General features: G+C 31.5%; 1 protein-coding gene across 4 annotated transcripts; it reads left to right on the top strand.

Moving 5' to 3' along the window:
• The first annotated feature begins 32 nt into the window (after window positions 1–32).
• Window positions 33–27,753, top strand: LOC148611268 (V-type proton ATPase 116 kDa subunit a 1-like). 4 transcript variants are annotated; one of them, XM_088591655.1, is made up of 21 exons: window positions 33–172; window positions 3,228–3,380; window positions 4,819–4,897; window positions 5,148–5,245; window positions 6,013–6,141; window positions 6,959–7,044; window positions 9,165–9,291; window positions 9,693–9,869; window positions 10,294–10,506; window positions 11,534–11,684; window positions 12,187–12,326; window positions 12,642–12,790; window positions 13,241–13,340; window positions 14,050–14,168; window positions 14,861–15,012; window positions 15,705–15,766; window positions 16,762–16,863; window positions 17,976–18,083; window positions 23,927–24,047; window positions 24,426–24,597; window positions 25,954–27,753. In XM_088591655.1, exons 2-21 carry the CDS (start codon window positions 3,264–3,266, stop codon window positions 26,045–26,047), a joined length of 2,496 nt encoding a protein of 831 aa, XP_088447781.1. In that variant the 5' UTR covers window positions 33–172; window positions 3,228–3,263; the 3' UTR covers window positions 26,048–27,753. The 4 variants fall into 4 exon arrangements, with proteins under 4 accessions (XP_088447781.1, XP_088447779.1, XP_088447780.1 ...); XM_088591653.1 differs by having other exon boundaries at window positions 6,938–7,044; XM_088591654.1 differs by lacking the exon at window positions 17,976–18,083 and adding an exon at window positions 17,505–17,615 and having other exon boundaries at window positions 25,954–26,191.
• The last annotated feature ends 79 nt before the right edge of the window (window positions 27,754–27,832 follow it).

Below are 27,832 nucleotides of genomic sequence, written 5' to 3'. Positions count from 1 at the left end.
AACCATATTACCGGAAGCCAAGTTCGTCCTCGGGATTCCTCGCGATCTATTGATTTTGACATTGGTGACGTTGTTGTCATATGATAAATACTTAATTTATGTTCAGCATTATGTAAATTATATCTGAATGTCGGCATTACAGGCAAGACGAGCACAAGCTTTATCTTGATTGGTAAGTAAACATGAAATAGGCACGAAACTGTTGCTCAGGTCGCTACATCCTGTCGCCCGGTGCACCCTGCACGGCTGCAGACTTGTAGCAGTGTAACCGGTTTTCTCAAAGTTTCCACGTTTCTTAATAATAATATTTATTTACCCCTATAAGAAAAAAACGTATAACATGTACGGACTATTGTGTTTGAAGAGATTTATAGATCATGTGAACTAGAAAAGCCCGAAAAGGCATTGGATGTGAACTTGTTCAATACGCAAGACCACATACCAACATAGGATGCAAGTCGTTCCGGCCCCAAACCTGTCCGGCCCAAAGTCATTCCGGCCAAAGTCGTTCCGGCCCAAAGTCGTTCCGGCCCCAGTTTTTTATTGTTTATATATGTATCATTTGGGAACAGGACGATGTTGAATGATCATGACCGCCAATACTGAAAGAACTGAATACAACAACAAAAAAGTTGTTCCGGCCCCAGTTTTTTTTATTGATATGTATCATTTGGAAACAAGACAATGTTGAATTATCATGAAAGAACTGAATACAACAACAGAAAAGTCGTTCCGGCCCCAGTTTTTTTTTTATTGATATGTATCATTTGGAAACAAGACGATGTTGAATTATCATGAAAGAACTGAATACAACAACAGAAAAACTTACACCAAGGAGAACTAACAATTATTATAATAGAATGAAATACAAATATACAAATATATGCAGTTAATTAATAATGTAATCATAAATACAAGTGAAATTTACCATCAAAGACATAATCCAATCAAAATGTATCATCAAAAACTATTACCGTCAATCAATTAAATCATCAAAAATTATTACCGCCAATCAATTAAATCATCAAAAATTACTACCGCCAATCAATTTTTGATACATTCTTTAATCATCAATTTATTAATTAAATCATTTATAATTAGCAGTGCATAAGTAACTAATTAATCACTACATCTGATTACTCTCTTAATCTTTATTAATGCTCTTAATTATGAAATAATGTGATAAAACATTACAAAAACAATGTCTATGGTTCTTGACAGAAACAGTATGAATACACATTTGTTGACTAATCTTTATAAAAAATATGCGACTTCGGTAAAATCTCAAATAATTTATCTAAATTCATTGACTAATTGGTAAAGGTAAATATTTTTATTTTGGGGACGGAACAACATAGGCCGGAACGACGTGGTGACGGAACGACTGGAAAACCCGACATAGTACATGGAAATCAGTAGTCTGACAGAAACGACTTTCATTGGTTTGATATTTCCCTCACACTTCATGTGTGTGTATTATTGGTTGATTATTGTTTTTTTTTTACAGTTATAAGTGAAGAAGGCTATTTGATAAAGTCCAGACTGGATATAAGACCCCCTTCTTTGCCCTGAAGAGCTCTTTAAAGGGAAAGACCACCTTTGCGTTAAGTTAGGCTCTTATGATAAATCATACCCACGTAAACAAAAATAATAACCTTTAATGCAAAATGCGCTTTTATAAAATGCCCTAGGCTATGTAAAGTTTGAAATCCTTGAAATATAAGTGGATAGCCATCTTGCAGAACTCTCCTATCTGAAGGAAGATCATAGCCAGATTTGATTGATTTTTACCGATAGCTTCCGATTGGCTCGTGACGTCACTAAGTTGGTTTGGTACTGATACAAGTACTGCAAATGATATGTAAACAAAGAATGTTCCGTAAATATTTCTACGATCATGTTTATCTAATCACCAAAACATGATGACTTGTCAAGCTTACGATTGCACGAATGATAAAAGAGAAATGTTCTAAAAGTTTTTTTACCAGCAACATAAACATTCTTCGGAAGTAGCCATAAGATTTTCCTTACAAATACTAGTCATCTGGCTGCAAATCCCGTTGTTCGTCAATGATGTCTGACATTTGCTTATACATGTTGTGCCTCAGTCTCTTCTTCTATTTATTTTGGGTTGAAATTATAGGGGACAAGTCCCAAATTTGCGATTTCTTCAGACATTGTAATCAATTACCTATTTACTTTCACTTTACAAACCGACTTTGTGACGTCACAGTTCAACCGGTCATGGTGGTGCCCAAAGGCATGGGAAATTCAAATTTCCTAATTATAAATCTCGATTTATTAATTAAGAAAAGGAAATTAATTTGTTTCAATTTAATTTTCATAAATATTTAACAGATTAGTTTTGATATTTATGACTTGCACAATAATATGGTCTTCTTTAAAGAGGTTCCTCTGAAAAGTTTTGAGAGTATGTGAAGCACGTGAGGAGAATTGAAAAATTGTTTTTTAAGAACTTATGTAGAAATCTTACACAGACAAGTTGTTGCAAATAAAAACCTTTTCTGGTTAAACAAGTCTTTTTTTAAAATTCAAAACACTTCAATTTATATACAGTACCTGAACTGATCTGTGCAACAAAGATTTTTTAGGTTGGTATCTTTAACAACATTAAATGTTTACAGCTCGTTTTGTTAAATTATGAAGAAAAATAAATTTAAGTAGATGTTAAACTGTAAAAGGCATTATCATTTTTAAAAATATCAACATATTCAGCTTCGTCCTCTTACAGGTCACGGCTACCTTTTATTAAAAGTAAATTTAAAGCATAGTTAAAACGATATCATTGATAACAGAATAAAACTAATTCCCAGATCATGCAGACCATTTTAGTAGACTTCCTTGACAAGAATGTATCAAATGAATTTGGATCAAACCAACCTTACCACCAATCCCAAAGGAGGATACTTTGATATGCATAAAAAATAATTACCTTGAAAATAGAACATTTAACAGTCCTTCCAAAAATTGTTCTATGAAAAGTGATCCAAAAAGTTTGCTTGATAGAATATTTAAAACCGGTAATATATTGTTTTTTTTATGTTTTGTTTTATTTTTGTTTAAATGAAGCAGTAGGACAAGGACAGATAGGGAATTTGGGATGAAAATTTAATTATTCATTTTTAACTGGCCTTTCATGATTTCATATTTTTCTAGAATAATCAAATAACTGTACAATGTACACCTTATTTGTTATTATGTTTTAGAATAAGATTGTAAAAAGAGTACACAGACACTAGAAGATGGGGGCACTACTGCGAAGTGAAGAGATGACCTTATGTCAACTCTTTCTACAGTCCGAGGCTGCTTACACATGTGTGTCAGAGTTAGGAGAACTCGGACTTGTACAGTTCAGAGATGTAAGTTGACTAATATTCAAGTTTTAGTATTTATATTTGCAGCTATTTTAAAGGTGTGAAATGTTATACTCATTACATTTCACATTAATGAATTACAGGTGAACTTTCCCATTTTAGAATTTTTTTTAGAATTTAGAATGGAACTAGACAAGGAAGTACATGTACACTGTTGTATGTATTTACATGTTTGCATTCTGTATTGTATTATCTTGATTGTTTCAACCTTATATTTGTAAATATATCGTATATATGATTCATCTTCACCTTTGTGTTTGCTTAAGTTATCAGTTCTCCTTGCCAGTTAAAAGAAAGTATTAACATTGCTATATTTACTTTTGGACTTATATCATGACAGTTTTATAATTTAATTACCATGATAAGTCTATTTTGTGAATAGAGCATTACATTAATTGGTTACAATAACTAAAAATATCATGCATTATGTTACATGTATTTAGTTGACAGTAATTAGGCTTCTGTCTTTGTAAGATGCATGAAAAAATTTGAATGAATTATTTCATTAAAAAAAGCTCGCACATTTTTTTAATAAGTTAACTTTAGGCATTCTATTGATAGAACAGATTATGATTTCAGAAGATAGCGTTTTTAGTATACTATATTTTAGGTGAGGTCTCCCTAACCACTTCTGACGTTTCCATTACTCTACATTTAAAAAAGTAATTTTCAGTTTCACTGTGAATTCCGAGGACAAATGACATCTTAAAGTTGCATACTGTTGCAAAGCTCTGAAAATAAGGCTTCCAAAATCATTATGCTAATGGTACGATGATTGTACAAATTCTTCACAAAATTTACTTGAATAAATAATACTGAAAATCCACATTTTTACCTGTTCTGCTAACTGACAGCATGGAGGCAAATTACTCACACATGTAGACAATATTCATACACTTTTGTAGTTAATTACATATATGATTTTAAAGTACACATTCTCAGCTTTATTTTGACTACTTTTAATCATAATACACACAAATAATGCACTTACAAGGCATATGTCTAGGTTCAGTGTGTTTTTGGTATTACATAGGGGGGTGGCCATTTGACCCGGAAGTGGTTAGTGAGACCTGAAAGATGGCAAAATGAGAGTTATCTCCCTTGAAAACAAAATGATAATGCATTCCATTGATTTCTTTCCTGCCACTGGAAGAAAATTATACAATATTTTAGATGAAAGATTGCAAAATCAGTGTTATCTCCCCTGAAAACAGACTTATATTGCATTCCATTGATCTTTTCCTGCTACTGGAATAAAAAATTGTATAAAATCCTTGGTGAATTTTTGATAATCTGAAACTCTTATAAACAAAACAAAAATTATGAAAAATCACCCCCTGTATGATGCCTAGGTGGACATCTAATTATAATTTGTTATATATATATCACTGATCTGATAATTTTGCTTTATTTTACTCTACAGTTAAACCCAGATGTAAATGCATTTCAAAGAAAATTTGTAAATGAAGTAAGAAGATGTGATGAAATGGAAAGAAAGCTAAGTAAGTTCATAATTCAGATATTGAACTTTTCTGTCAATAATTATAACCAAATATCTTTGAATGCAATACAGCTAAATAATGGAAAGCAAAAAAAAAGCATGAGAACATATCAGACATGGTAATCGATCACAATTTTCTGATAATTACTATGTGAACAACAACAGACTGCATGCATATAAAATAATCAATCAATGTGCATTAGCTGTCATTAAATATTCTCTATATATATTATCAAAAACATGTATTTCAGGGTTTCTTGAGAAAGAAATAAAGAAAGATGGGATCCCTATGTTAGATACAGGTGACAACCCTGATGCTCCTGCACCCAGAGAAATGATAGATTTAGAGGTCAGTATAGATTGTTAATGACAAAGTTATACTGGGTACATCTTAATACTGCAAAAAAAAACAACTAAAACTACTCATTTGTTATCCCATCTTCCTTGAATATTCATGAACTTTTACTTTGGTGACAGGCCATGAAGGCAGGGTCATGGTCAGTTGTCTTAACATATAATCAATAGGGTCAAATTTCATTGGAGAGGTATCAGTTTTTATGGTTTTGTAGTTCAGTCAAACTCACACTGAAATGTGATATTTACATTCACAAATTAAAAGCTCTGATTAAATTCAAAGAATTGAAATTCATGTATTAAATTCTGATGGATCACAAATAAAAGTAGTTTCACAGTAGTCATCAAGTCTGCTATCACTAGACATAGCAACTGTGCTATCATCGGAAACAGCAACTGTGCTATCACCAGAGACAGCAAATGTGCTATCACCAGACACAGCAAATGTGCTATCACCAGACACAGCAACTGTGCTATCACCGGACACAGCAACTGTGCTATCACTGGGCAAAGCAACTATGCTATCACTGGAGACAGCAACTGTGCTATCACCAGACACAGCAACTGTGCTATCACCAGACACAGCAACTGTGCTATCACTGGGCAAAGCAACTATGCTATCACCAGAAACAGCAACTGTGCTATCACCTGACACAGTGACAGTCTGTTTGGTACAGATTTTTACTACAATGTTGTTGTTTGATGTTTTGTTTGTCTGTAAATGTGAAATTATATTGGTATGTTCAACATTGTACTTTTTAGGCCACATTTGAGAAGTTAGAAAATGAGATGAAGGAAGTAAATGCAAACTCTGAAGCTCTGAAGAGAAACTTTTTAGAGTTAACTGAACTTAAACATATACTCAGGAAAACTCAAACATTCTTTGAAGAGGTAAGTTTAGTTGTACAAGAGTTTACTTAACTTTTTATAAAAAGAAATATGTCAATAGAAATAAATTAAATGAAAGAATCATTGTTTAAAAACATAATTGTCAAAATATGACACAGCAGTTTCATGAACAATATAATTTAGTCCATATTGAACAGAATGGTTATTTCTGGTGACACCTTAATATTTTGTTTACAGTAATTCATTTTTTTTGCATTTTATTGGTAGTTTGAAGTTTATATTTGGACAGTGTAGTTTTTTTAATTATTGTTTAGTTTTAACTTCTGTGAATTATTTCTGTAATATCTTGTCCTACTGCACATGCATGAGTTGGTACGGATCTTTGCAATTTGTTCTCTACATAACTTCACACACTGTATTTTCCGTGTGTAAGGCTATAAATGTTAAGTGTGGGTTTCTTGTTTTTCTTCCATCACATATAAAATCTACTATCCAAATTATTACAATACTTCAATACATTTATTATTCAAAGAATACTTTCAGACATTTTACAGAGTACAAATGTAGTAGCAAAATTACACATCATACATTTACTTATTGTGCACATGAAACCCGTGCCAATTATTTTTAGGCAATGTTGCATATTATTTTAATGTTTATGGCTAAAGCACAAATAAAAAAATTGTTCTGTTGCTTAATCTTTCCTTCTGTTAATGTTCTATTTCTTGCATTACAACGGTATAACCTTAGCACATTTTTTGTTTGTAGTTAATTTTGTATGATTTGCTTTTAGATGTTGTTTTTTATGTTTTGTCTTCGTGTGTATTGTTATTAACAGGCTGAAATTCATCATACTCAGGCAATGCATGACCCCACATTGACAGATGAAACAATGGGTTTGCTGGGTGAGGACTTGAGAGGGACTGGAGCTGCATTAAAACTTGGGTAAGAAAACAATAAAATCATTTGTTTTGTTTTTTTTTTCAATGAGTTAAAATAAAAAAAAACCTTAACATGTTTTTCTTATGGATGATTTTCTCTAGCTTTTCATTGGACTTCAGCTTTTTCAAATTAGGATTTTTTGTAACAATAGAAAAGGAACAGATATGGTGAAATGCATACATAACATATAATTCTTATTAAAATAGTAAATACTTAAAAAGAAAATAGTAAATACTTACACAGGGGCTGCTCTGGCTTCCAAAATTCTGTCACCAGAAAAATTGCCAGCTGCCATTTTATGTCCCCAATTTTCAGAAATTAGAGCCAGGGGTGGGGGCCAAAAAAATTATACTTTTTAAAAAAAATATGACAGTATTAAGACCACTGATGAATTATCTTTGTCAATAACCTCTCCATTCATGACATACATGTACACAAGATTCACTCTTGATGCATGAATGAAACAGGTTTTTAGCTCTAGTCTGTCACTTTCATATGCATAAAATAACGAAGTACTACTCCAGAAACAGGTATTTTATTTCTGTCAAGGACTTTATTACTTTTCTCACATAGTCCCTGATTTTAAAGCATTTTCACCTTTGTCCTTTATGGTCTAATTTATCTTACAATATAATTTGATTTCTTTTTAATTTAACATACTAGATTCATTTTTGTTTTTTTCGTGATAAAATTTCTAACAAACTACATTTTGTACCATGGACCATTAATTGTGTCCCTGTTTAATTATCTTGGTATCGGAATAGTATTTCCTTAATTAGATTTTTGGGAATCCCCATTCTATTTGTTTACCGATTTTCCCACCAAAAAGTCACATGGCAAAAGTGTAAACAAATGTCATCCATTTTCTTTCATCAATTCTTTAATTTCTAAGTGTTTAGACACTTCCTGATGGGATAATCGTTGTTAATTGGATTTAATTTATTCTGTTATTGTCTTTTTCTGAATGTATCACATGGTTAGACAGGGCTGTGAAGCTTGTATGTAGCCACGTGCACATGGCCATATGTGTTTACCTTTGACCAGATGATGAGAGTTTTGATTGGCTCAATAATAAATTTACATTTGATTGACACCTCCCATGAGGGTCGACTGGTCGAATTACTGTTAATTGCCTTCAGTCGTAAATTGGTCATGGTCAGTTAACTCTGACCAGGTGCCAACATAATTTGATAATTAGAGAAAATATCCCTTGCTGATAAACTTCCTGGCAAATTTATTATACAAAACTAGGCACCAAGAAAATCGCCAATTGGTTATTTTTGTCGCCAGATCAAATAAAAAATCGAAAATTGCGACATTGGCGAAGCCCAGCGCGACCCATGCTTACAGATATCACCAAAAGGTCTTCAATAAGTATAACTCACCTTTAAGTAAATTCATAATGTCCCCGACAACAAAATTAATAAAATACATGGTAACAGAACTTCTTCTAAATAAACTGAAAAGTTAAATAATGACATGAAAACACATTGATGACCAACATCTTATGACTGTGGGCATACACGTGAAATCTGTGGTTAAAATAGTTTTATAAGGCCTTAACCACCTCCCTTTAATGTAAGGTCAAAAATGAGCTGAAACTGGAACACACCTATAAAAATCTCTCAGTGATATTTCTAATTCTTCTTCATGGAATACCTCAACTTATATCATCTAAACAAAATGAGATATCCAATTAAAGAATGCTCACATTTACTGAAAGCTAGCTCAGAACATATTTAAGAATGATTGTACCCTCACAATTCTGTATTTAAATGATACTTACTTTTGACCTTGCACATTTTTGCTTCCATTTTATCCCTTGTTTCTGCTTACAGCTGAAAACAGAACAAAACAAGCATAGATTAAACAATTATGAATACAGATGGATCACTTTGACGTATTTTTATATCATTCACAACAAAACCTTAAGTCTTTTGTGGAAAAAGTTGATAATTGAAGAGATGAAATCTTGTCTCCATAAAGGTATCTTATGCAATCTTTCCATTTCATCACATTTCTATACAGTTTCATAATACTGTTCTTTCTTTATTCTTTGGGTATGTCTTCCATTGTAAATCCCAAGTCCTTTATTTTATATTTGTGTTATAATAAATGTATAGGTTTGTTGCTGGTGTAATTTTGAGAGAGAGGATTCCAGCATTTGAGAAAATGTTATGGAGAGTCTGTAGAGGGAATGTATTCTTACGACAAACAGAAATTGTCAACCCACTGGAGGACCCAGTAACTGTTAGTATTATGTGTAGATTATAGATACTCTTTAATATTTTAAGATCAAAGGGACTATAAGTTTCAACTTTTAATGAAAAAACTTTTTTTTTACATAGATTTCTTTTACTTGTGTCCAAACCAGTTATTTTGTCCATAGTGAACTGCAATGTCCTAAATTGTCCCAAGTGGACAGACTTTGACATTTTCCAGTCATATCATGTTGCACTCTGTGAAGCTCTTTATTGTGTTTTGTTTTCACTTATTTGTTTTGTTCTCACAAAATCATGTCTACATGTCTAGTTTTGATCATAGCTACTAAGGTAGTAATTTTATTTTTTTTTAATTTCACTTTACATGCACTACAAACAATTTTAATCTACGCATTTAATACTTGTCAAGTTCATATTTTTTATTTTCAGGGTGATCAAGTATCCAAGTCTGTGTTTATAATATTTTTCCAAGGTGATCAGTTAAAATCTCGAGTCAAAAAGATCTGTGAAGGGTTCAGAGCAACTTTATATCCCTGCCCTGAAACCCCTGCTGAAAGAAGAGAGATGGCAATAGGTGTCATGACAAGAATCGAGGATCTCAATACAGTGAGCTATGATTTCATGTCATTAGATATATTAATGAGTTCCATGTTTTTGATTTATTGTTGTCTGTTGTAAAATTTGAAAAAATTTAAAGCAAGTCTTGAATTTCTTACATTCCATATTGCCTGGAATGAAAGAAACCCTTCAAAAATAATTTTGCCAATAAGCATAGAATATAAGGTATTTTCTTTATGAAAATATGACATTTAAAAAAAAAAACTATGCTGGCATTTTTGTTGTTTTCTTTGAAGAGTTATTTCAGTCTTCATTCAGACCATTTTTAAAATCCTGCAACTATACTAATTCATTTTGATACTTGAATTAAGTTTAATGAATGTATTAAACTGCTTGCATATAGACTTGAAATATATGCTAGCATTTAATTATAAATTTGCAGCTAAATTTGTTTTCTGTCATTTTAATTTAGGTTTTAGGTCAAACACAAGACCATAGGCATAGAGTACTTGTAGCTGCAGCTCGTAATATTAAAGTATGGTTCATCAAAGTGAGAAAAATCAAGGCAATCTACCACATGTTGAATCAGTTTAATTTAGATGTAACCCAGAAATGTCTGATCGCTGAATGTTGGTGCCCTGTGGATGACCTAGATAGGATACAACAAGCTTTACGGAGAGGCACAGTAAGTACAAGGGTCCTAAGTGTTGATGTTTAAACGAGCTTTACGGAGAGGCACAGTAAGTAAGTACAATGGTCCTAAGTGTACAGTAAGTACAATGGTCCGAAGTGTAGATGTTTAAACAAGCTTTACGGAGAGGCACAGTAAGTAAGTACAATGGTCGTAAGTGTACAGTAAGTACAATGGTGCGAATTGTAGATGTTTAAACAAGCTTTACGGAGAGGCACAGTAAGTAAGTACAATGGTCCTAAGTGTACAGTAAGTACAATGGTCCGAAATGTAGATGTTTAAATAAGCTTTACGGAGAGGCACAGTAAGTAAGTACAATGGTCCTAAGTGTACAGTAAGTACAAAGGTCCTAAGTGTAGATGTTTAAACAAGCTTTATGGAGAGGCACAGTAAGTAAGTACAAAGGTCCTAAGTGTAGATGTTTAAACAAGCTTTATGGAGAGGCACAGCAAGTAAGTACAATGGTCGTAAGTGTACAGTAAGTACAATGGTCCGAAATGTAGATGTTTATACAAGCTTTACGGATAGGCAAACTGAACGTTGTAATGCAATTTGATGGTAATGGTAGTTGTAAAAGATGAAAACCATGAAGGCACTTTAAACTGCTACTTTTTCATATTGTTAAGGATGCATACCCTACCGGTGCACCTGGTCCATGCTCCCAGTTTTGTGGTGTCCAAGTTGTTTCTTTGTATGTGTTATTTGGCTATTTCATGTTCTTGGTTATGTGTGTTCGTTTTCCCTGTCTTCTTTTTATCTCTGGATTGCATTCTTACACTAGAATCTTGGTTTCCTTGATTATTCTTTGTGTGGTTTTACATAATTTATCCTATGCCTTTTTTTGTTGAGAAATTGACAAAAACTGGTGACATTGTGTTTCAGTGTATGATAAGGCCCCATCACTCACTTAGTGTTAACCATTAAAAATTAATATCTGTGACTTTTCTTGCTGGACCATTGTAGTGTATGATCAGGTTCAATCATATTCAGCAACTTTTTATTATTATATTTATGTTCACAGGAAAGAAGTGGAAGTTCTGTACCATCAATCCTTAACAAAATGTCAACTAAACAGACTCCTCCAACATACAATAGAACAAACAAATTTACCAAAGCATTCCAGGCCATTGTAGATGCTTATGGAGTGTCTACATACAGAGAGATTAACCCAGGTAAAGTGAGAAAGTCATTGAAGGCATATACAATGAACCCCATGTTTTTTTTTTAAGAATTTACTAATACTGGCTACTTCTACTGTAGACAAAAAGGAACAACAATTAGTACTGGAGGAAATTAATTGTCATTTAATGAACCTCTTCGTACTTTTCAAAACCATGAAAAATTAATATTTGTGAATGTTTTCATTTATGTACTAATTGACATAATTTTTCAACACCGGCAGTAGTGAACGAAATTGTATATAGATGTGTACATAAAGTATCAAAGGGATTTCACATATTACTAGTAACTTTTATATTTCTTGTTGTTTATTTCTTTGTCTTGTACTTTTATGAATGTTAGATGCTGTATTCATTCTGGTCAATATTTAAGCAGAAAGGCTAAAAACTTTCATTGGTCTTTTACCTTATTCTGTCCTTTAAGATGCTATAAGAAATTTTTATTTTTTCCCATTATACCTTTGTAAAAATAGTGACATATGTGATATATTTTTAGCACCATTCACCATTATATCTTTCCCATTCCTGTTTGCTGTGATGTTTGGAGATTTAGGTCACGGTATTATCATGGCTTTATTTGGGTTGTTCCTGATTATCAGAGAAAAAACTTACATGGCCAAAAAGATTGAAGATGAGGTGAGTTGCTTTCAAAATTAAAAAAAAAAATGTTATGTCTGAAAATAAAGTGGTTAGGATACTTTAGATTTTCATTTCTACCTTTGATGTTGAAATAATAATAAGACCAACATATCTTTGAACAAAAAAAAAACTATGCTAACAGAACAAACTCATGAATTCTTATTGTTTTACTTAACCATACTAATAAACCTTATAACTTGTCTTAACATCTGAAAATTTACTCTAGTTATTGTAAAAAAAATCGCTCAATATAATAATGGTATTTTATGTTTTGTTATATATGTATTGTTACTTTGTTTTTCTGTTTTTCAGATTTTTGATACGTTTTTCAGTGGAAGGTATATTATTACACTGATGGGGCTGTTCTCTATTTACACTGGTTTTCTTTACAATGATGTGTTTTCAAAGTCTCTAAATGTATTTGGGTCATCATGGTATCCAGTGGATCCACAAACAAACAAGTATGTTAACATAGGTCATACCTGAGATTGGATTTTTTCTAATTTTTATAACTACTCCCCCCTCCCCACCCTCTTCCAATAAAGAAGTTTGGGGATCTCCCTATTAATTTATTTCCTTGACAAAATAAGTTGTTAGCTGTTCCTCAAAACCATTGATTCATTTTCATTATAAAAGTGGAGTTAATTCAACTTCAGTATCCTTTTGAAATTTTCAAGAAGTGACTATGTACTTTGTATAGACTTTCTGTAATTAGTGGGTTCAGTGGAAAATGAAGTTCTGTCAACCTGTAACCATAGTTATGATTTGAAAAGTTACCTGTGCATCTATTTATGGCTTAATGTAGTTAATTTAGCACTTTTCTCATGGAATTACATTTTTTGTATATTCTCCTAAAAGTTTCTTGTCTAATTTTGTAGAATGCTTATGATTAAATCATTGCTTTATTGTAGAACATACTTACCAAAGACATTAGATGGGTCAACTATATTACAGCTGCACCCTAGGACATCTTATATTGGTGGTGGTCCATATCCCTTTGGTTTAGATCCTGTAAGTTCTAATATTGTTAAAACATGATCATGAGGCTTTCTCCTGTTAGCATTTTTCTATCAAGGAGAATTGATTTGAAACATGTTCTTTTCATATCATTGCAGTCCATTGTAATTTACACCTATCAGTGCTGTATCTATAGCAAGGATTTTAGATCCTATAAGTTCTAATACTGTTTAAACACATGGACATATCTGTTTCAGTGTATTAGGATGTTCTTTTGAGGACTATTGATTTGAACAGTATTTTTTTTTAATTATATCATTGTTGTTAACCATAAGTTTAAGATGAGAAACTTTTTGTTTACTATCTACAGGCTGTATCTTAATCTTAGCAAGAATACATCTGAAGTTACATGTTTAAAGATTCCACATTTAATACATTGATATACAAAAACACATTTGAAGTTATTTTCTCTTATGTTTAAATTTATTATACATCCTTAATCAAAATAGAGGGGTTGTATGTAAAAACTGTCCTGTTTGTTTGTATGTCCTCATATTTTAAGCACAATTTCTCCAAAACTGCTCAATGGATTTTGATGAAGTTTTATAGGAAAGTTAGGGATCATGAATTGTCTTATGTCTGTAAAGGGAGGTAATCCAAATAGTTGTCAGTACAGCTCCTTCTCATTATACATTTAAATGCTAACTGGTAATTTAAAGTATGATGCATATTTCATAATTTTATCATGATTTCTTTGTTGCAGGTTTGGCAAATGAGCACCAATAAGATAACATGTGTTAACTCACTGAAGATGAAAATCTCTGTTATATTTGGAGTTACTCATATGTTGTTTGGTGTAGTACTTAGCTTATTCAATCATAGGTAAGAGAAAAAACACATGTATATCACACTCTTTAAAGTGTTTGATAGGCATCATAAATTTCCTTCCGAATCTTAATACTTCTCATTTGATACAATTGCCTTGATGCATTATTTTCTTTTCAGGATAACACTTGTGTGCGTTTTACTCAATAAGTGTTTGCTTACTGTGAAGGTAGATTCTGGAACATCTCAAAGTTTCCATTTTTTTATGGTAGCCATTTTGGTGCTCAGTCATTTTCTGGTTCTCCTTTGTGGAGAGTTACTTTAATTTTCAATGAGATTTCTAAAATAGGTTTATTGACACTCGTATTGAAACCCAAATGACAACAAAGACATATTAGTTGAGACAGAAAATGACTTAAAATTAGAATGTTTTGCAGTACTTTGAAGTATTGTTTCACTGTATTATAGACACTGTACCTATTCAAGGGGGGTAATTTAAATCTCTGATAACAAGAGTGTTACATGATGTGCATGATAAATGTTGAATCCTTTGATTAGGGATAAAGATGTTTAATTAGAGTTGAATAATTCTTTATGAATATAATTTGTATTTCTGTATAGAATGTCAGAATATTGTTTTGTTTTATTCAATTTCTCTATTTTATCATGATATCATGTTTAATCAAATGAAATATGATACAAGATAGAAACCTTTCATTTTTTTATTTTTATTCTGTTTTCTTTTTCAGACATTTTAAGAACAACTTGAACATTATATGTGAGTTTGTACCTCAAGTGATATTTATGTGCAGTATATTTGGTTATTTATGTATTCTGATATTCTTCAAATGGACACATTACACGTACAAAGATCTGGGGACAGACCCAAATCTTCTCATAGGTAAGATCTTGTATTAAATACTATTGCTTTTACACATATAGAAATCTGGGGACAGACCCAAATCTTCTCATTGGTAAGAATTGGTATAAAAAACTATTGCGTTTTGCTTGATACATAGTTTAAATTTGTATTTAATATGAAATATAATTTCTATTTAGGAATAGATAAACTTATCTGAACTTAACATAACTTCAACTTAGAAATGTATCCCTGAAGTTAAATATCTGTGCTGTAGAAAAGGGAACCTGTATTATATAAAAATGTAATTTTAAGATCTCTTATGAATTATTGCTATATATACAAAAGTTGCCTGCAGAAGAACTTTCATGGAAATATATATGAATATAATTGAAATAAGGCCTATTTCATTTGTTTACAATTTTAACTAACTTGAACATTAAGTAGTCTGTTGTGTATCTGTCATATAGAAGGAAAGTGCAATGTTCACATTGTTAATGTTATTTGTCTATTGTCCTGACATTGTTTTGTAAACAGATTCCTCCTTTTTTGTTTCTTTGATTTGCTTCTTCTTTCTACACAAGAAAACAATTTAGGATTATTGGGTTCTTATTGTAGAGTTTTTAACTTTCATTTATTGGTAAAATTAAGCCTCTTAGGATTATGATATGCATAAGTTTTGTTAAAACAAACATCTACATGTAAGATATTCAACCTTACTTCTGTTACAACAGGTCTGATTAACATGTTCCTGATGCAGAGAGATAAGAAAACAATACCCATGTATCCTGGACAAGTAAGTAACTTACGTAGACAACAGACTTATGCAAAATGCATTTGTGTGATTATATCATGATTTGACTTTTGTGTAAATTTTGGCTCACTTGTGTAAAATGATATCTTGAGAGAATTATCACATTGAAAAATGTTAACTTGGTTATCACATGTGACAGAAAAAACATGGTTATCAGATTCAAGTGAAAACATGATGTGACAGAAAAACATGGTTATCAGATTCAAGTGGAAACATGGTGGAAAGAAAAACATTATTATCAATTTCGAGTGAAAACATGATGCGAGAGAAAAACATGATTATCAGATTCAAGTTTAAACATGATTCGAGAGAAAAACATGTTTATCACATGTAAGAGTAATTTTGATATGAGAGGAAAAAGAATGACTTTCTTGTAAAAGGAAAACATATGATAATTAGTGTTTAAGTATAGACACATGTTGATCATACCACGCTCAGTTCATTTTATGTTGCACATGTACACGTTTACAAATACTTGTTTGCTTCACTTGTTAATATATGCCCAAGGAGATAATCTTGCGATTCTCCATTCTCTGTTATCATGCTATGAGATATGCTATTAAGGTGTCAGTTTCTGTAAGAATCAGGCAGTGGGTGAAACATGGTATTGAAAAGAATACATTTTGAAAGTAATTTGACTATTTGTACCATCAGAATCAAGGGAAAAAAAACAAGATTTTCCATATTATTTTGGTAAACTTAGTTATAATAACTCTTTCAAAAATCTCATTTTTTTTAACATTTTACTGAAAAAATTCTGAGCAAATCCAGTGATGCAGAGGTTGAATTAAGGTCTTTCAAATGGAGAAAGAAGCATTCCTGAGTGAAATAATATTGTCAGAATGGTGGGATTTTGACATGCCTGTTTCTGATTTTTCCCATTTTGCTGGATTCATGAAAAAAATTACACTTATAGCACAGATATATTTGTAGAGCCAATACTAAAGGTAATATTGTATTTTATTTTGACTTTTCAGTTTGGATTTGAGGCATTCCTGGTTGTGCTTGCGTTATTGTGTGTACCATGGATGTGGTTGGTCAAACCATTCTGGTTACGATATCAGGCTCGTTATGGACAGGTAGTACAATATCATTTTCTTTATTAGAAGGGACTGGGTATTAGAGCATCTTCACATGTAACAAATTTAAAATACTTGTAATAAAGTTTTTTGTTATGAGTTTATCCTTTGAGGAGCAAGACGCAAGTTTTTTTATGATACTTTTCTCTTTGTCTATGGCAAAATTTTCTTTTACATAAAAAAAGATTGAACATGTATAGAAATAAAAAGACATGTACATATAAGTTTAGATGTACAAGTTCTTGTACAGATTATTTAATTTTGGTGTTGCACTTGGTTGCTTTTACACAAGAAGTAGAATAGAAGGATTCTGGTCTAAGTTTCAAGCAATTTAAAACTAACAGAAATCGTTACTTTTACTGTAAAATTAGAAATTATATTGATTTTTTGACTAGCGAAAAATGTTTATGGGTTGCAGTAAATATAGCTCACCATTTGATTGTTACTGTTTTGATAGAGAAGTAAGTGTTTGGCAAAATCACAATAGTATCAAATTTTTGGTAATAGACATTATCACAGTAATAGGTGCAAACTATATGTTCTGAATTTACAGTAATTACAATATAAAAAAATGCATGTAATTACATTAATGATGTTCATCAAACTTATCTGGTTTGAATAACAATGGACCTGTATTACAGTATCAATACCAACCTGTAGCAACACAAAATGGTGTGTTTTCTGACAATGAGACTCCTGAGGAAGTTATTTATCATGACACAAAACATTATGAGGAGGAGGATGATGAGGAGGTGATTTCCATTGTCTTTGCACCAAGGGAGACAATTTTGAGCTTGAAGACTTTGAGTTCTCTCCCTTTTAGTTTTAAATGTATTTATTACAGAAATTTGGTCTAAGTGATACAAGATCTATTTCCATGGCCTTCTCTTGTTACCTTATATAATTTTTTTCAGTAGCCAAAATACTATTTTTGAATGATATCTAATTATCTTGTCTTTGAAGTCACAGCAAAAGCAAAATGATTTGGCAATTTGATAGTGATTTAATTGTTACGACAAATTTCCATGGAAGTAATCTTGCATCATTTAAAGGTTTTTTTTTAAATCAATACATACTTTGATGTGTTTTCTTTTTTTCTTTTTGAAAATCAGTTCAAGCATCATCAGCTTTCTGTAAATAGCGGTGATGTGCTAAATCATGACCCTGAAGCTAATCACCATGGTGATGGTGTCCTGGCAACAACTGCTGATAATGATGAGGTGACTTGATGTAGTATATTTTGCCTGCTTTCTGTGTTAATGACCACATCCCAATTTTGTTGTTGTTTAGGCTCACTACAGTTTTGTTTTCATTCGCTAAAAATCTTTATTCTTGCTATGATATTCCTTGATCTGTTTATGATTATTCTACTTAGATAAGTTTTCCATGATTCTATTTTCCATATTTTACTTATTTTCTGGTCTACCTTTTATTTTGTTTGTAGAGTTACCATTGAATCTGAGTTAGCCTACCTAATTGAATTTTGGTAGAATTTTCAAACAAAAGTTTAAGTGTAGAAGATTAGAATTGAATTTTTTTTAATCAAGTCACAGTGTTCAATTGTAATCAAGTCACAGTGTTCAATACAAAGCTTTATTAATGTTTAACTTAAATGTACTAAGTTTACAATGACCATTTAACTATTTAACAGAAATTTTCCTTAAATGCAAACAATTATCCTTACTTCAAATGTTAGAATCAATGAAAAATTATAGAATGAAAAAAAAACAAAACAACAGGTAATTGTTTATTTATCATTAGCTCTGCCATCAGTTTAATAGTTGAAGATATGATGTTTACTCATTTTGCCCAGGCCTTCTTAATAGACTTTTTTATCTTTTTATAAATCCATAATTGTGTAATGCTGGCTTTCTATTCATACTTTGTAGAATAACTCAAAATGTATAAAGGAATTTTTGTGTGCATTAAGCATTGAAAAATAGTGTATGTGCATATCCTATGCTTCATAAAAGCTTTTTTTCATCTATCAGTCAGTGTGGTGTACATACCTTTGAATTTAGCAATCGACAATGATTTTGAAATTGATTGACAATTTAATGGAAGTTTACAGCTAGTTAATAATCGAGTTCTAAATATTATTACTGGTAAATAACATCTCAATAAAACTACTGAAAAAAGAAACCAAAATCACCGTAAAAATATGAATTAATCATAGACATGTATCCATTGTTCCTTTTAGCATGCACCATTTTTTTTCATTGCATCTTTTTATTGTTTCCTCATTTTTGGTCAATGTTAAATGGTCAATATGGGTTTCCTAGAAATATTTTAAACTTGAGAATTTCCTCAGAACCTAAGTTTATCCTCAAAATTTGGATTTTCAGTGATCTGATTGGGTTAGTTGTAGAAACTCCTAAATGTCTCACATATGCTGTGATGTTGATATATTAGATATAATTTTGTTTCATTGCTGAGTTTACTTTCATTTAAATAAATAATGTTTTAGAATGTACAATTTATGAACCATATGACCAATGTTTTATTTGAATAACCATGGCTGTTTTTCCATGGTGTCCTTTATGTGGCTTCCAGACAATTCACAGATTCATGTCCCATTATTATATACCCCTTTTGCAAAGTGTGGGGTATACAGTGATAAGGGTATCCATCTTTCCTTCATTCCTTTCTTCTGTTACACAGAGGAGTACCCATCTCTTATCCATTACTTCTCCTACACCACTGAATGAAATTGAATGAAATTTTCACATATTTTTTTTTAATGTTCCAATTGTGCACCACTAATTTTAGGCTTTGGTCTCAATCAATTTGTGGGTTACACATAGCAAGATATGAACTTTTTCATTTATAAATATGGGGACATGGGGGTACCCATCTCTTTTCTGTTACTCCTCCTACACCGCTGAATGGACTTCAATGAAACTTTCACAAAATCTTTGTTATATATTCCAATTATGTCCCTCCTATTTAGATTTTTATCAAAATGAATTCCCTATTACTGACTTTGTGCATTGGAAGTTTTCTATGTTGCATGACTTTGTTATCTTTGACATTACTGTGAAAGTATTATTGTTTGTGGGGTATCAATCTTCGTGGTTTTCATGGGTAGGTCAAACCACAAAATTTAGTTCCCAATGAATAGTAGATTCCCATGGATGTGTATACTGAAAACTTCAAAACCATGAACTCAAGAATCCACGAAATTGTGTTTCTTCCCTAATCCATGAATTAAAGTACTTTCACAGTACCAATGTAGCCAACAGAAGTCTTTCTCAAGTGATTAGCTGTACTAACTATTAATAGCATAGCATTCATGAAACTGAAATGATTGTTTGCAAAAGAAATTAAAGCTTACTTGTATATTCAAGTGAAAAAATATATGCAGTGAATGAGAATCCAAAAATATTTCATATAAATTTCTTATGGTTTACCGGTATAAAAGTGTTGTGCAAATTAGAAAAAAAAATGATTATTGTATCTGATGATCCAGATGCATATTAGGAAATTTTTTTAAGGATTTTGAAGAAACTTATTTAACTGTAATAGTGTTTCACCTATATGAAGCTGGTTTTTAACATGGTTTTGCTTCCTGGAGGGGGTTGGTAGGTTATCATAACCCCTAGAATCCCCCTGCCTAGGGTTATGTGATCTAAGTGCATGTTTCATTAATAGACCTAGAAACATTGTTCTGGTTGCAAAGAATTCACACAAATTAGTTATGAAGGGAGTGTTATACATATGACATTAATTGTCTATGTAGGTCTCTTCACTAGCTGCGAAATTGTAGCTCTTGATCTTTTCTTTTTTCAGATTTTTGTGTTTCAAAAATCACAAAAAAATAGTTAGTGCTATGTTTCGCAGCTAGCCTATTCACAATTGGTAAGGGTAAACTAACTTGTAAATCAGACAACATAAACAGAATCTACATAATGAATGGGATGAAAAATGAACAAAGATATTTTAAAAATCAAAGTGATTTTCAGTATTCTGTATAAATCTTTTTATGTAGTCAGTCTCTCAGTTAAGAAGATGTCTACCTAAAGATCATGCAAGGGTTAATTTGGGTCAAAAGCTCCCATATACTTTCTTTTTAGATGTGTGTTAAGAACGATTCAGAGAATTGAAATTAAAAAAAAACTGTTACACATTTTTGATAATTTTTCGTCTAGCATTTGGAAAAAAATCAATCAAATGCTATTTAATTTACTTTAAAAAATCAAAGACGTAAGTCTTCAAACTTGCTAATCGTCAGATATTCTCTGTCACTGATATTGGCTGACTTTCAACATCCGAAATGACACAAATGTGATATACTCTAAAATTGGGTGACTTCTGCTAAAACCTAGATATGATTGCATACTTTTTCATAGCCATAATGACCCGAATGTTTTTGATTTCCCGGAACCAGATTAAAACAACAGGTAATGGCTATAAATAAATACATAGTCAATTGCAATGAACACCTGTGTTTGAAACTGTATAAAATTACATAAGGTCAATGTTAACTGATCATTTTATCTTTTAATGTAAACTTTCATGCATAGACATATGTATGATATCTTTTTAAAAAGGTATGTTTTAGCGATCTTTGGGTCACTTATGATATTGACCAAGGAACAAAATAAGGAACCAGATTAAACAATTGGCAATAAATATGTGTAGATATTGGGGCCTTGCTAATGTATAATGACCTATATAGTCTTGTAACGAGCTCCTGTGCCTGAATTAGAAACTGGGTAATGTTCAAAGCTGACCAATCATATGTAAACTTCCCATTTTGCATACATGCTAGAATCACATGTAGAACACATGTATGATACTTAAGAGGTACATTTTTATCTCGTATGAAGCTAGAAATATACTCTGGAGGTAAACACAGCGAATATCTGCAGCATTTTGTGGCGTATGATTATATATTTATACAAATCATATGTATATAGTAAGTACTGAAATTACGAGTGCAAGAAATTGCTAACAATATTAGCGACTTTAAAGAAAGACTTTTCTGTTCAATTCAAATTTCACTCCAAGTGTCTTTTACTAGAAGGCTTCATATGAAAGAGTAATTAAAGGAACCCAGGTTATAGCAGTAATCAAAAGAATGTAATCTGGGGACAAAGACCAGACATGGAAAACAGACATACACAACAAAGAACGTAAAGTTACTAAAATCATACATACAAAGTCATGAAAAATCAGTCTATTTCATTGATAGAATGCCTTAAGCTACCTTTCATTTAAAATTAAAATATGATACCTTTAAAAAAAAACAACAACAAAAAAAATACACTTTTATCTGATTTTGCATGATTTTTAGATCGACAACTACTCAATTTTTTTATCAACAATGAAGTAAATGCCTAGGGAAAATAAACATGTTTTCCAATCAATCAAGATCTCCATTCATCAAGGCACCATCTGCAAGTTGTTTCATATTTCAACTTAAATGAAATCACAAAACATTGAACAGTTTTATTTTATTGTAAGAATAGGATGATAGCACCACTCTGTGTATGAAATTGCTGGGTATGTTTTGTTTTGTGTTGAAATTAATTAGTTATAATGAATAGATGTCTTTATGAAATTTTTACTACAGCATATACATTGATGAATTACAGTGGATAAGGTTGGTCTTCCATTGGTTTAGATAACAGTCACCTTGTGAACTTCTTTAGGTAGTTGACTTGGCAAATGATGAGGATATTTAAAGTTATCTCAGACCATTCAATAGATATAGAAAGTTTGAATCTTTTAAATTATTCAGTGAATAGCATAAAGAAATTCATGAGGTGATTGCTATTTTATCAAGGGAATCCAATCTATGTTCCCTGAAAATTATTAGTTAACATGCTGTAATTTTAGCATTTTACTATCCTGATGTCTTGTATTGGTGCTCATCAATAGGTACAATGATCATAATTGAATCTAACACCCCTCATTGCATGTTAAAATACACCTGATTCAAGACAGACAGACAATGTTATTTAGGGCCAGCGGCAGTCTGCCCTGTGGTTTGAATACCCATGGATGGCCTTGGGCTGATATTTTTCATCCAGTGGGGTTGTCGTCTCTTTGACATATTCACTAATCACCATATCCATTCTCATTAAATATTTTGGCTGTCAGTCCATGTCATCTGATAACACATAAAGGGATTTTATAATTTTTTTTAAGACCTGATCTACAGAGTTTTGTTTTTCATTGTTTTCTGAATTTTTTGTTATTATAGTGTTATGTGATTTAAAGACCCAAAAGATGAAGACTTTTGTATTCTGTGTTATTAAATTTCTCACTGTCATTGAACATGTCTTTGTATGCATTTGGCAATTAATGAATATTTTATAAACCGTTATTCAAGTATTCAGCAGATCTTAATGTAAATATGTTGTTCCTTGATGTAAAAAATGTAAGATAATCAAAGTTTAATTCCTTAATGTGGAATTACTTAAATTAAGGATGGATTTTATATGTTCAGAGCTAAAAAAGGTGCAGCAGATCTCTAGAGTTTTCATATTTTTCGTCAGATATACATGAAGCAAGGGATTGATTGCAGGATATACATGTATCCAAAATTTAAAGATACATGTTTTTTTTTTACATGTTTACAATGTATTTGTTATTATTGCTTCTATTTCAAAATATACCTTATACCAGATATACCAAATGTGCTCTAATGAACTGCAAAAAGTACTCAGTATCAAGGGAACAATGGACTTTTTATACTTATTTTACCACATTGTTACAAATATAAATTGCCATTTGGTTATCATATTAATTTTTTCATGTACTATAATATTTTTAACACCTCTTTATTAAGAACCAGTATACAATAACATATATATAGTTACAGTACATCAGTGATGTAGGTGCCTTATAAATCTAAGTTAATTAAGAAGTCATTTTTGCTAACATCTGATTCACCTATTGTATCATTTGTATGATCAGCATAAACAACATATTTATTGTATTTTTGACATTGTCCTGTTTCTAGAACAGTTTTCTATTTTTTCCATTTGTTGTGCTGTATTCTTGTATCCTTACAGGAGTTTGACATTTGTTGTACTGTATTTATGTATCTTTACAGGAGTTTGACTTTGCAGAATGTTTCATCCATCAGTCTATCCATACCATAGAGTATTGTCTAGGATGTATCTCTCACACTGCTTCATACCTACGACTCTGGGCTCTCAGTTTGGCTCATGCACGTATGTCTATTAGAAGAAAATAATTTCTTTTGAACTTTAAAATTAACCAAAGCTAACATTTAACCAAAAGCCTTAAACAAAAGAAGGTTATTGTCATTGTTTCTCCTCTTTTTTGTTTTCTAAACCTTGCATTAAATGGCAGTCACATTTAAATTTATTAAATTTTGAAGAAAGTCTATGGTATGCAAGTCTGAGAATCTTATTTACAGTTTTATCAATATTAAATCCAAATACATGTAGTTTACGTGAAGCCATAGCAGTTATGAATATGTTCTGTCTGGCCTACATGACAGACTTTTACCATTAGAAATCGAAGTATAAAAGCATAACATGTGACATGATTAATAGTGGAATTGAGTTGTTTTGTGTACATTACAGAGCTGTCTGAAGTTCTATGGACCATGGTAATGCACATTGGCCTCCATGCCTCATTTCCACTAGGTGTTATCCTGATTGTACCAATATTTGCATTCTGGGCAGGTGCTACAGTGGTGGTACTGGTGATGATGGAAGGGATGTCTGCTTTCCTACATACCATTAGGTTACACTGGTGAGAGTAACAAATTATAGGCAACTTCATTGTCTTTCCATTGTTATAAATCAGGCAACAAAGTTTGGGGGTGTTATAGGTTTCATTCTGTATATTCGAACTACTTTCTAAGCAGTTTGAAGCATTATTATAAAACTTCTTGGGATGTAATATTACCACATTGAGATGTGAATACTGTCAGGAATTGATATTCGGGCAAACATTTTAGAAATGATGACTGATGGACTTTTTTCAGCAAAATTTGGTCTCAGGTGTTGTAAGCAACTCTTCCCAACAACTTGCAGGATTGTTATGAAACTTGATTGAGTGTTAAATTACCATATGGAGGTGTGCATATTGTCAGGAATTTATGTTTAGGCAAGTAGAAATGTCATTGTTGGACTGAGGCATTTTTCAGCAAATCTTAATCTGATGCGTTGTCTGAAATTCTTCTTTGATGACCTGCAGGATTGTAATGAAACTCAGTCATGTATTAGATTACTGTAGGAAGGAGGTCATTTTGTCAGGAATTTATGTTTGGGCAAAAATTGTAGAAATGTCACTGTTGGACTGAGGCATTTTTCAGCAAATCTTAATCTGATGCGTTGTCTGAATCTCCTCCTCAATGACCTGCAGGATTGTAATGAAACTCAATGGACTGTTACATTAACATATGGAGGTGTGCATATTATCAACAATTTTTATTTATAAAAATTTTTCTCTTTTTTATCCATCTCCCATAAAAATTGTGTCCACATTGGTCCCCAAATGTACAGGGTTCCACATCCTGTGGTTGGTATTAGTCCTGTTAGGGGGCAAATTCTAGTTCATACTGTCTGATATTTTCTATCTTAGGCTACTGCCTTTTTAAAAAATTCCAATGTACTGTTGCTAATGAACAGAATAATGCGGATTTTGAACAACTTGACTGAACAATCAGGCTATCTGTGATTTTTTTTTCTTTCAACTTCAAAACTTATTCGGTATGTATTAATAAAAGTTTATTTTGTCCCATCATTACCAAGTGTGGAACTTCTTGTTTGCTAATAACTATTTGCTTGCATATTATTCTGAGGTAGAAAGTATATATAGTATTAAAGATTATATTATGATTACGTTATTATTTTCTTAGCAACTTTGCACGTTACAAATGTTATATTGGATTTTCTGACTTTCTGACCATAACTCCTATTATCAAAGAGAAAGGTTAACATCCCATAATCAATACATATAAATATATATTTGGTATACACTTATAGTTTGTACAATGTCTTTGTTTCCAGATAAGTCAACTTTCCTTTTGATGAGAGTATTATGTACAATGATAATTAAAAAAAATTATAAACATTCTAAGTTATCTTTCAAATATCTTTACAGGGTTGAGTTCCAATCTAAGTTTTACAAGGGAGAAGGAGAGAAGTTTCAGCCATTTTCCTTTGATGACCTCTCAGACTATGCCATAGAAGATTAATTAGTGTAGTAAATCATTGATAGATATCTTCTTGTTATGAATTGAATTACACAGAATTTAACTGAAAATAAATGTGGACTCTTTTCACCTATGTAGAAAAGAAATGACATTGTTTAACTACATATGAAAGGTTACTTATTTAGATTTCATATGTGATATTATTCAAGTTAAAAAAAATCTTTCACTGTTATATATTGGTTTTGCCAAGAACAGCTGTTTATACGCCCGTCTATATAGACGGGACATATTATGGTATACCGTTGTCCGTCCGTCCGTCCACACGTCGCCCGATAACTCAATTTCGCTTATACAGATTCAAATGAAATTTTAGCACAATTTTAATATTAACAGAAGAAAGCTTCCTTTCGATTTTGAAGATTTTTTTATTTGTCGTTCCAGAGTTACGGAACTTTATTTACTTAAACATTTATATTATTGTCAGATCTGATGTAATAACTCAGCTGTACTATTCTTGAAATTTTGCATACAGTTTTATAGACATGCTAGATTATGGTTGTATAATGGTATACCATTGTCCGTCTGTCCGTCCATTGGTCCTTCCGTCTATCACTCAAATTCGCTTTTACAGATTCAAATGAAATTTTAGCACAATATTAATATTCATGGAAGAATGCTCCCTTTCGATTTTGAAGAATTATTTATTTGTCATTCCAGAGTTACGGAACTTTATTCACTTAAAAATCTATATTGTTGTCAAATCTGATGTAATTACCACGACATTAGATTGCTGCTTACTTACAGTTTTAAAAAGCTGTATTATATTGGGACCAACAAACAACTTCAATTCTACAATAGATTTGATTTTTATGAATAATGACAATTATCAGAGTGGTACCCTAGAAACTTATTAATCTGACCACAAGGCAATATGGACTTCCTTACAGTAGAAGTAGAAGGAATTGTACTATTAACTGTTGGTCTTACCTCATAATAATATTATTACATAATGAATTATTTGTCCAGTTTTCAATTCTGTAGTTTATTATAGTTTTATCTAGTTAAAAAAAAAGAATCCCTTTTAAATGCTATTTTATACTTTCATCATGTCAAACACTTGTAAGATCATTCATACTTTTTGAATAACTGAAGAAAAAACTTTGCTCACTATATATACAGACTAATTTTTTGGTAATCAGAAATCAGGTTATTGTTTTCTAAAATTTATACCATCAGCTATTCTTACGGACGAGCGTATCTTGCACCCTTAGCGCAGCTGTTTATTTTTGTTGGCTTTATGAAATAATATCTGAGAATTATACCTTTCTGAATGTGACTAAGTCAACAGATATAATGTACCAGTATACAAACTAAAAAACTTCATATCAGGACTAACCACTTTACCTTCACCATAGACGGTAAGGCCAGAAATAAATATATGTCTGTTTCCTGCTACCTTACCCTAAACATTTTGTGGCCATTTTGGCTCAAGCACTGTAAAAGTATAGATTATTTCCCAGTAACTCAATGTAAAATGTTTTTGAAAAATTTAGTAATTTCCCCACCTGCCTTTCTTGCTAGTAGCAGGAACCAAGACTATTATTTTTTTGCCTTGATGTCATCGTACCTTAGTGACACTATGAATCATATCATTGCATAATTTTTATTTAATGGCGTTATGTTTGTGCTTACTTGTTGTGTTATTGGTGTTATTATAAAATCTCAAATAAATAAATCTTTTAGTAGCAGTCTGTTATTCCTAGAAAAGGAAATTATGTTCACTAATTATTTAAGGGCAGTGATGAAACCCAAAATATGTGACTGATT

This window comes from Perna viridis, chromosome 7 (genome assembly GCF_037379345.1).
Source record: "Perna viridis isolate PV_CMFRI_1.1 ecotype Kerala chromosome 7, ASM3737934v1, whole genome shotgun sequence".
Classification (NCBI taxonomy): Eukaryota; Metazoa; Mollusca; class Bivalvia; order Mytilida; family Mytilidae; genus Perna; species Perna viridis.
The sequence above is the reverse complement of the archived record's forward strand: the minus strand, read 5'-3'. Positions and strand labels throughout refer to the sequence as shown.

What these genes read in the sequence shown, in the direction of transcription:
- LOC148611268 (XM_088591652.1), top strand. Translation starts at nt 3,264, where the DNA reads ATGGGGGCACTACTGCGAAGTGAAGAGATGACCTTATGTCAACTCTTT. An exon ending in GAATCGAGGATCTCAATACA is followed by an intron (nt 9,870 to 10,293) that starts GTGAGCTATGAT and finishes ATTTTAATTTAG; the next exon opens with GTTTTAGGTCAAACACAAGA. An exon ending in CTTAGCTTATTCAATCATAG is followed by an intron (nt 14,169 to 14,860) that starts GTAAGAGAAAAA and finishes TTTCTTTTTCAG; the next exon opens with ACATTTTAAGAACAACTTGA.